The sequence below is a fragment of the Cryptomeria japonica genome, chromosome 4 (genome assembly GCF_030272615.1).
Source record: "Cryptomeria japonica chromosome 4, Sugi_1.0, whole genome shotgun sequence".
NCBI classification, from domain to species: Eukaryota; Viridiplantae; Streptophyta; class Pinopsida; order Cupressales; family Cupressaceae; genus Cryptomeria; species Cryptomeria japonica.
This window is the reverse complement of record NC_081408.1, coordinates 588,395,152-588,405,188: the sequence shown is the minus strand read 5'-3', so window position 1 is coordinate 588,405,188 and position 10,037 is coordinate 588,395,152. Positions and strand designations below refer to the sequence as shown.

The following is a 10,037-nucleotide window of genomic DNA, read 5'->3' as shown; positions in this document are numbered from 1 at the left end:
TGACATGAATAATATAGAATATTCAAACAACACAAGAGATGTTTGTGGACCGAGATGTCCTAATATTCATTATACACAAAAATAGAAGAAAATGTTGATATTAGATAATGCCATATGATACCCCTTAAGGAAGAAGCCATTGCATGCTATATCTTTAAGAAATGTCAAACACAATATCATACTCAACACATATCACTAAAATGATATTTAACTTCTTTATATAGACCTCGTCAAACACAATATCACTAAAATGATATTTAACTTCTTTATATAGACCTCGTCAAACACAATATCACTAAAATGATATTTAAATTTTTATATAGACCTCCTAATAATGTAATGGAGGTGTACCATGATATCAATGAAGGCCTACTCACCACCTAATGTAGATGATTACACAAGTTGTCCACATGACCTAGTATGAATACCTTAAAAGATGTGAACCACATTTCAATGTCTCCATCCATCTAAATACATTATAATATTATATCCCTAGATAAATAATGTGTGTATGTATATAAGCTATATATGTATGTATGTCTTGTATGCATACACACACATGAATGACTTGGAATAAATGCATTTTGAATCCCTTGATTAGCATTGCACAAAAGTACAAAAGGGTAAAAAGTGAATAATTTAATATTTATTTCTTAGATGAACTAGGGTAGCTATATGTAACAATCAAATTAAATTATGTAATCAATTATCTTATAAGCACAACAAGATTCTCAACAAGATTCTAATGAACTAATTTTGTGGTGCCAAATTAGTCAAATTTTCTTGATTAGATATTAAAGATTGAAAGGTATCTACATGACCAGTAATACTTCATTAATAAAACCAAAAACTATCCTGCAATTAAAAATCTAAATTAATAAAAAAAATATAAAATACGATAATATGATCATAATGTATTATTTTCTAAGGCAGGCAACCGATTATTCGACTGACTTAGTTATATTCCGCGTTCTATTTTTCCTTTTTAATTTAAAGTGATAAGTGCAAAGAGTGTCATCCGACCAACAAGGACAAAAAACTCCGGTGTCAAATGGGAATCATCTTAAAAATATGTTGAACTCAAAATACTTAATTTCTAAGAGATTTTTAATCTAAAAATTAAAGAGAAATGTGTAGCTGGCCTGAGAAGTAAACTATAGATTTTTTATGATAATATTTTCTAAAGCATAAGTTTTACCTTAAATAGATCGAGCATTTCTAATACTTCCAAAACGGATCCCACAAATTTTTTGTTTGTTTCTTCGGATTTGATACTGTTTGCACATTGACCCTGAATTAAATAAGAAAAACAGCAACTAGAAAATTGGAAAAAAAGGTAGCAACGCCTGTATAAATTCGAGGTTAAGAAACTGTTTCATGCATCCTTTGTCAATATGTCTTCTTTGTATGAGTTGCCTGCATCTTTGTTCAATATGTTTTCTTTCTCTGAGTTTCCTGCGTCTTTTCATGGTGCAAAATTTGTAGGGAGTGGGTCTTATGTTCCATCAACGCCTACGCTATGTGCACTCATAGTTTTCTTGTGGGTTTTGTATAGATTTACCATGCAAAGGCAAAATACATCAAGTTTGAGATTGCCCCCTGGACCGTTTGCATGGCCCATTATTGGAAATTTGAACCAGCTGAAAAAGCTTCCCCATCGTGATCTTCAAGAACTTGGTAAGAAATATGGGCCCATCATGATGTTGAAATTGGGTTCTGTTCCCACTGTTGTGGTCTCTTCTTCTGCCATGGCTAAGGAGTTCTTGAAAACTCATGATGTAGTTTTTGCCAGCCGTCCTCTTTCTGCTGCGGGAAAATACATTGGATATGATTTCCAGGACGTGGTATTGTCTCCTTATGGGCCTTATTGGAGACACATGAGGAAACTGTGCGTTGTAGGATTGCTGAATACAAAAAGGATCGAGTCTTTCAGATGTGTACGAGAGGAAGAGGCGCATCTCCTTGTTCGTTCAGTGTGGGAGATGTCTAGGCAAGGAAGGAAGCCTGTTAATCTCACCAAGATGTTTTCATCGTATGCGCTGGCAACCATGTGGCGAATCCTTTCGGGGAACAAATACTCTTTTCATGGTGATGTTCATCTGGGTGATGGTGGTGAAGAGATAATGAAGATGGCTGCAGAGGTTGCAACTCTAATGGGAGAAGTCAATATTGGGGAGTTCGTTCCTTACTTAGACTGGATGGACTTGCAAGGAGTGAAGCGACGCATGAAAAAACTGCACAATTCCTTTGATGGAGTGGTGAAAAAAATTATAGAGGAGCACCAGCAGCGCAGGAGGGAGTTCCACAAGGAGTCTGAGACTAAGGACATCATTGACGTGCTCTTGGAAATGGAGAGTCTTGATGGAAGGGAAATCACAGAGGAAAACATCAAAGCCATTGTTTTTGTACGTTGACAATCATTAACTTTTTCAAAATTTAATGGGTCGTAGGTTTTTTGTTTTGTTTTGTAATTGATCTAACAAGGATGTATAAAGTTTTCAGGATATGTTTGTGGCTGGAGTTGAATCGACGTCTACTACATTAGGTTGGGTGATGAGTTTGGTGATAAAAAACACCGTGGTTGCAAAGAAAATGCAGGAGGAAATCGAATCAGTAGTGGGCAGAGAAAGGATAGTGAATGAAGATGATGTAGTAAGCATGGAGTACGTGCAGTGTGTGGTGAAGGAGACTCTGAGGTTATATCCCGCAGTACCATTGATGATTCCACATGAATCCACAGAAGATTGTACAGTTGGTGGGTACTTCATTCCTGAGAGAAGTAGGCTCATTGTCAATGCTTGGGCCATTGGAAGAGACCCATCGTTGTGGGAAGATCCTCTGGAATTCAGACCAGAGAGGTTTATGGGTAAAGATGTTGATCTTGCGAGGGGCAAAGACTGGTTTGATATGGTGCCTTTCGGGGCAGGAAGGAGAGGATGCCCGGGGGCGAACATGGCGATTGTGAACATCAATCTTCTTTCGGCTCAGCTGCTTCACTGCTTTGAATGGAGTGTGGAAGGGGATTTGGATATGAGCGAACAAGGTGGAGCGTCCATTCCCAGAAATGCTGATCTTGTAGCTCTTCCTCGTTTCAGGCTCGCCACCTGCCTCTAAAGTTTTAGTTGAATTATTCGTTCCCTTTCTAGCATGTCCACGTTTGTGAATCGTGTTATTGTGTGCAAGCTCCCAAGTCCTAACAAGGAAAAGGAAAGGGGGTTTTATAGAAGGAGGTTATGTTTTCGTTTCATTTGTAGATTAAGTAATTGAAAAAAATGAAAGGTTAGGATTGACAGTTGGGTTTAGGATAAGTGATTTGATAATTGTATTTTGAGTGGAGTTTCGGATCAGTTTTAAATCATACACATTAAACAACATATTAAGTCTACATAATGTTAGTCAAAACTTAGTGTGTATCATTTAAACCATCCCGTCTGTTTTGTGTTATTGGATTGAAATTGATAATATTATAGAATCGTGTGTTAATTATTCATAATTTGATTTTATTATTTGTGATTTTTTAAACTTTAGATTATGTGTTTGACTTTAAGATACTAGAATATTGTGAAACTCTTTGATATTGTTCTCATGATATGTTAAGGCTTTTGGTGTATATTTATGTGAGAAATAATATTTTTAATTTTTTTTTTTGCTTAATAAGAAGCAAATTTACTATTTATTAGTAATGGTGAAAGTGACTACATATGATAGATATGAATCATTTTTTATATTTCACATGATAAATAGTGATAATTTCTTATTAATAATGAAAGTGTAAGTGTACAATAACGAATACTTATAATGAAAGTGATTGTAACAAGAAAAGCAATTTCATTGATGTATAAAAGAAATTGAATTGTATTGCCTTCCTTATTAATATATTTTTTATATGTCTTTTAAAAGATAAATATAATCTTATGCCAAAAATATATGGTTAGAAATGATAATACAATTAAATATTTTAGTATTATATTAATACCATGAAGACTAATCAAAATATAGATAGGTATTTACAATAAAGTTTTAAGTATAATTAGAAGTATACTTGTCTTGAGAAATAGAGATTAGATATTGTATTAGTAGAATAATTGTTTTGAAAAAATAATTGCTTAAAAAATTTAAAATTTACTTTTGTATTATTTAAAATTGGTTTTAATGTGTTTAATATGAAGTCAGTTCATCTTAATAAACCCAATATCACAGTACTTTCAACTTGAGCTTCTTAATATCAAATTACTTCTACCAATAACAATCTCTTGAAGTGCTATTTTTTTTTACATTATTTGATCTATAATTTTATGATGAAATTTTCCAAAGGTACATATTAGAACATTTAGAAATCAAAAATCTTAAAGTGACACAAATTTATTATAAAACATATTGTATAGGTGATGTATATGCATTACAAACTCTATCAGATGTAGTCCATTCCATAATTAAGAATGAATTTACACCTTACATATTTGAGAATTTACATTAATATAATGAATAAATTAGAAGGATATTGAATGGATATATTAGCCCATCACTTAAAATTTTATTCTCATGTATTTATTTTTCCTCCCTATATTACCCCATAGGTCTTCAACCCTCTATTTTGTAACTTGTAAATGTAACTTGTGCCCTTGTATTAAGACCCTAAATTATTCAAATATGAGTCAACACCTACCTCTATCAATGAAACAACATGGATAATTTGTTACATGATTGCAAGGATAAAGCCTATATAAAATTAATATTTTTTCTTCCTTGCACTAGTGAAAAGCTATTATCTAGTGCTCTTGACTACTTATAATTTATCCATTGTTACTCTTTTCTAATGCAAGTAATCTAACTCCCTTCAATATTCATATGCAAATAAAAATATTTTTCCAAACATGGCTCTTACAACCCATCATGTTGTTGGAGAAGCCTTATAGAAAAATGCATAAAAATAGGCCCGATCTTTAGTTAGATATAAGATAGAAGATTGAAAATCAAAAAAGGGCAATTTAGTTTCCATAATAAACTGTAAAACTGTAGAATTATTTCAGGATCTACATATACAAAGCATTTTTCAATCCATTCAATGAAACACTTTTGATGTAATGTCATTTATAAATAAATGTCTCCCTGATTTTCATGTGTATTATTTGAAATATTTTTAATTCTCTATATTTAATAATTTATATATTGAGTTTATTTAGTTGGTTGGTATAAATTGTAATTATATTAAGCTTCTATCAATTTTTTTTGCATCATAATATAAGGGATGTCTGTTTTTGATTATGTTAGTAGAGAGAAGGCCCTAAACATATGGAATAGAAAAATTATAAAACAACAACAAAACCCTGACCCCAAACAACCAAACCAAAAGAGTCATAATCAACTTTCAGAAATAGTCAAATATAATCATGTTCTTGTAGCTAAACCTACTAATTCTAACCAACCACCATCCACCTACCTTAATATCAGTATATCAAATATCAACAAAATTAAACATAGCAACCATATTCACCATCAGAACAAAGTCCAGATTAAAAGGCACGCATGCCCAACATCTTATAAACATAATAAAAAACAATAACCTCCTATACCTAGAAAAGAACTTAATAGAAAAACAAGGGGAATGCTTAATCATTGTTAATCAGGTTCCAATTGCACTTCAACTTATCAACCTGGATGACCCAGGTGTCCTCCAGCATGTCCTCCCTATCTTTCACGTCCATCTCTTTCTTCCCCCGTTTACTCAACTTCTTGTTTTTCTTCTTTATTTTTCCCTGTCCGGACACCACTCCCATAACCGCCTTGTTCATCACACCATCAATGATTTCACAGAGGGAACTAAAAGCCTCACACAGATTATCAAATTTTTGTTTATAAATTTCATTTTTTCCTTCTAGGCTAGAGCTCATTTATCTCCTCCTCCATGTTATTATTGTTTTGTTTATTCAATGACAATTCCTGATAATAGGGAACCATCTCATCGTCTTCCAAATTATTTAAGAGCTGTGAACTATGATCAAGATCTTCAGAATATTTCTCCATATTTCTCTCTTCCTCCCTTTTTTCCTTAAATAGTTTCTCTTAGTCCCCTTCTTCAACTTGAAAATCCTCATCCTCCAAATTGTTAGTAGAAATCTCCTGAGTATCTTCAAAATTAAGGGGTTCCTCAAGGTTTTCCCTCACTTCTTTAGCTTCTGTATTGCTCTTCTTTTCTTTAGCACAAAGTCTAGCTGATCTTCTCTCTCCCGAGTTGCCCTCTTTTCTTTCATTCTCCCAAATTTTCGCCTCCTCATCTTTAGAGTTATGTAGGTCCAGGTAAATTGTGATATTCTTCCTCACCGAATCCTTACCAATCTTTTTGGCTTTAACCGAGCTATTCCTAGGGGCTTCCATTTTCTTCTTATTCAGGTTGATATTCAGAAGATCTACCTCTAGGGGTTCAATTTCTTGCAACATTAGGGTTTTTTTACCCTTGGAATTACCAGGGGGGGTAGAATCCGGAGAGTGGAGGGGATTGGATTCAATTAACTCTATCTTAATAGAGGACCCTTGTTTTTTATTTTTTTTCTCAATATTACTAGGAAGGGATAGAAAATGACTATGGTTCGAGGAATGGTCAAAGGAAAACTTATACATGATATAAGTTAAGCCTTGGTTAATTAGAGGGTTAGATCCATTAGTAATGCAGGATTCAAGAGACAAAAAACAAAAAGAATGGCATATTAACCTTTTCTCCACGCCTAATGTGATTCAGGTTTGGGAAGTGATACCCATGGACAGTAGTGTAGCATCCCTCTATAGTAAAATATTTCATGACAAAAAAAATAACAAATGGGTAGGGTTTAGGAAGTGCAGAGCGACCATCACAGTTTGCTTTAGTAGCAAATATTCGCCAATGGCGAATATATTGTACTACCAGGGGTGGCCATGTTGCCAGGAATTAATAAATATTCATCAAATGCACAACCTAATTGCCCATTATTTTATGTAATTAATTGTATCTATGTGAAGATTTCGCCAATAGAATCTATGTTTTCTACATGATAAATTTAATTTTTTTGCGTACACTCTCCAAGGTTGCTTTAATAGACAACCATAATTCACCAATAGCCATATAAAGATTTATTTGCTAGGAGGACCCAATTCCATGACATTTTACGGAAGTGTGTCTCAATTCACCCTAATTTTTGCCATCTCTATTTTATTTGCCAATTAACCTGGTCAACCCATAATCACCTTGGAAATTACAGAAGACGTGTTATAGTTAAGCGAAATTCACCAAATATTTGTATACCATATAAAATTCCCACCGAATTCACCAAATAAGGATTGTATAAATACATTAAAATATCAGATCTATCTCTACATAATTTTGTTGGTTCTATGCTCTCAATTCAGATCAATATCGAATTTTCAGACCAGAAACACCCATTGCTGCTGACTGCATTGGCGACTGCTAGTGACCTATTAGGTGAGTGATCGTATTTTTGAATTGTTATAATATTATTCTGAATTCATCTCTATCTATTTCAACTGTTGAGTTCATTCTTATTCAGTGGGGACCCGTCAGTGCCAGTGGTCACTCAGTAGACCTCAAACATCTAGATTGTAGGCCGTAGGGCCAATGAATCATATAGTCTAGTCTATTTACTATTATTACTTCTTAAACAACTTGATATTTTTTGCAGCCTTTATTTCATTGGAGATGTAAAATAGGAAGAAGGGTAGGAATCCTGAATGTGGGGAAGGCCAATAGAGGCCAACAAAATGCATAACGTTGTCTTTGTACTTTGGTGTTGTCAAAGATTGTGGTGAAAATAAGGAAGGTACATCATCACAAGTACAAGTACAAGATTCACGACCTTCACTACATATTGAAGAAGGCAGAGAACCTGATATATTTGATCAGGATGAACTTGAAGAATATTTTCTTGTAGATATCCAGGTTTGTCGGAATGATATAATAGACTTGGGTGATAATTCCATTGATGATAATGCACAGAAGGGGTCAAGAAAATCCATATAAAAAAAGGATCAACCCAAATCAAAAAAGGATTGAGAGTAGGATATGTTAGTGAGGAATTTTCAAATTAATTGAGTGTTAGAGTATCCATTTATTGAACTAGTGGAGAATCCAATTGAAGGCGAGCGTCCAATAGAATGCAGGTGTAAGATTTGCACTTGGAAACATAAGAAGGAAAATAGGTTGTAGCTAAAAATTGAAACCATAGAAAAGCATATGGGTAAATTTTATGAAAAACAAATGATAGATGGAGTTGAAAAATCAGTGATAAGATGGAAAATAAAGGAGGAATGTAAGCATGTGAGGAATGCCGGAGAATTTTATTTTCGTGAGAAAATACAGACGAAGCCTGTTGAAGTTAAAGGTTCTATTGAAGCTATTCTTGGAAAAGAAATGCAAATAGAACACTTGGGAAAAACTTTTCAGTTAATTGTTATTTTTTATATTTTGAGCAGAGGGCGTGCTATGACAAACTACCCATCAATGAGTGGTTTATTACACTTTTTGAATGTTCATAACTATCCTAAAAGTCACTGGTTAGTAAACAGTGGATGGGAATGGGTAAGTTATCTTGCTGAGGTTGAAAAAGAAGATTTAAAGGAAAAATTAAGAGAGTCAAACTTTATTGCATTATCTTTAGACGAAGTTACTGCAATAGATAATACTTCATGGGTATGCATGCATGTTTATACTGTACAAAATCATGCCTGCCAACCTCATCTGCTATCCGTTGCTAAAATGAAGAATAGTGCGACAATGAAAAAATTATTTCAATTGGTAAAGAGTAGTTTAATTGAATATGAAGGTATGGATGACATGACGATTACTAAAAAGTTGATGTGTGTTGGAGCGGATGGAGCTTCAGTAATGCAAGGTCACAGGAATAGTCTTTGCACAAAGATGGAAAATTTTTGTGCACCCTACATTACTGGAATTCATTGCATGACCCACAAAATGAATCTAACTTTTGGAATTGTCAACAAGTATGCTCTAGTAAAAAGAATTGAACATTTAGTCAGAGATCTCTACTCACACTTTTGTCGATGTCCCAAACGATTTGTGGAATTTCAATAATTTGCTGATGGAATAACTGATGGGAACAAGCTTCTTAAGGATAATGATACCAGATGGATCTCTTTGGATGGTCCAACACATTGAGTTTTTTCAGAATATCCATCCTTGATTAGATTATTTCACACAAATCATGATGTATCAGAGCAACTGAAATTTCCTGACTTGCTTCGGAGGTTAAGTAATATAGAGACACTCTTAACTTTAGCAGCTCTTCTCCCCATTCTAGAGGAAATGAGGAATATTATGAAAAAATCCCAGCAAAGAGCTATGTATATTGCATAATATGCTAAGATGCATAAGATGACATGCCTCTCCCTTGACAATCTCTATCTATCTCAACTAATATTATCTAATGAAAAATTTGCTAAGTGGTGGACACTCATAGATTTGAACAATCCTGATAACTTTTTATAGATCGGTGCAAATGGGGAGATATGTGCCAGTGTACATAGAGTTGATATACCAATGCATTTCTTTGCCATGGTCGAGCCCAAGGAACCAGGAAAACACCCCAATAAGCAACTAGCAAGAGTTACAAGGGAATATTTTAGTAAGATTGTTGAGTCTGTAACTGCTTCTATGAAGAAAATTGCATATGATCTTTCCTCATAGATTAGAACTAGATTCCCTCCTAAGAAACTACTTGAAGCCATGTCTATTGTGTTTCCTCAATATTGGAACATCAACAGTGCAGCTGATTTTCAAGCTAAGCTACTGACTTTGATAAATCAATTTTGCAAATCCATAGAATTCAATGGAGTAACTATAAATGAAATTTTAAACAAAACTCTTCTTAGAGAGAAATCATCCTATTTTGCATACACTATGAGGGAACAATATGACAGAATGGAGAACCCCCATGAAGAGGGATCAATAACAAGGCTTTGAATAGATCTAGGTAAGAACGAAGTGTAGTATGATTCAATATTAGAATATTTCAAGCTTGTTGATTTATGTC

At 33.8% G+C, this 10,037-nt stretch overlaps 1 protein-coding gene across 1 annotated transcript; it reads left to right on the top strand.

Moving 5' to 3' along the window:
- Nucleotides 1-1,394: 1,394 nt before the first annotated feature.
- Nucleotides 1,395-3,114, top strand: LOC131037763 (cytochrome P450 750A1-like). The gene is made up of 2 exons (XM_057969958.2): nucleotides 1,395-2,405; nucleotides 2,503-3,114. Exons 1-2 carry the CDS (start codon nucleotides 1,395-1,397, stop codon nucleotides 3,112-3,114), a joined length of 1,623 nt encoding a protein of 540 aa, XP_057825941.2.
- The last annotated feature ends 6,923 nt before the right edge of the window (nucleotides 3,115-10,037 follow it).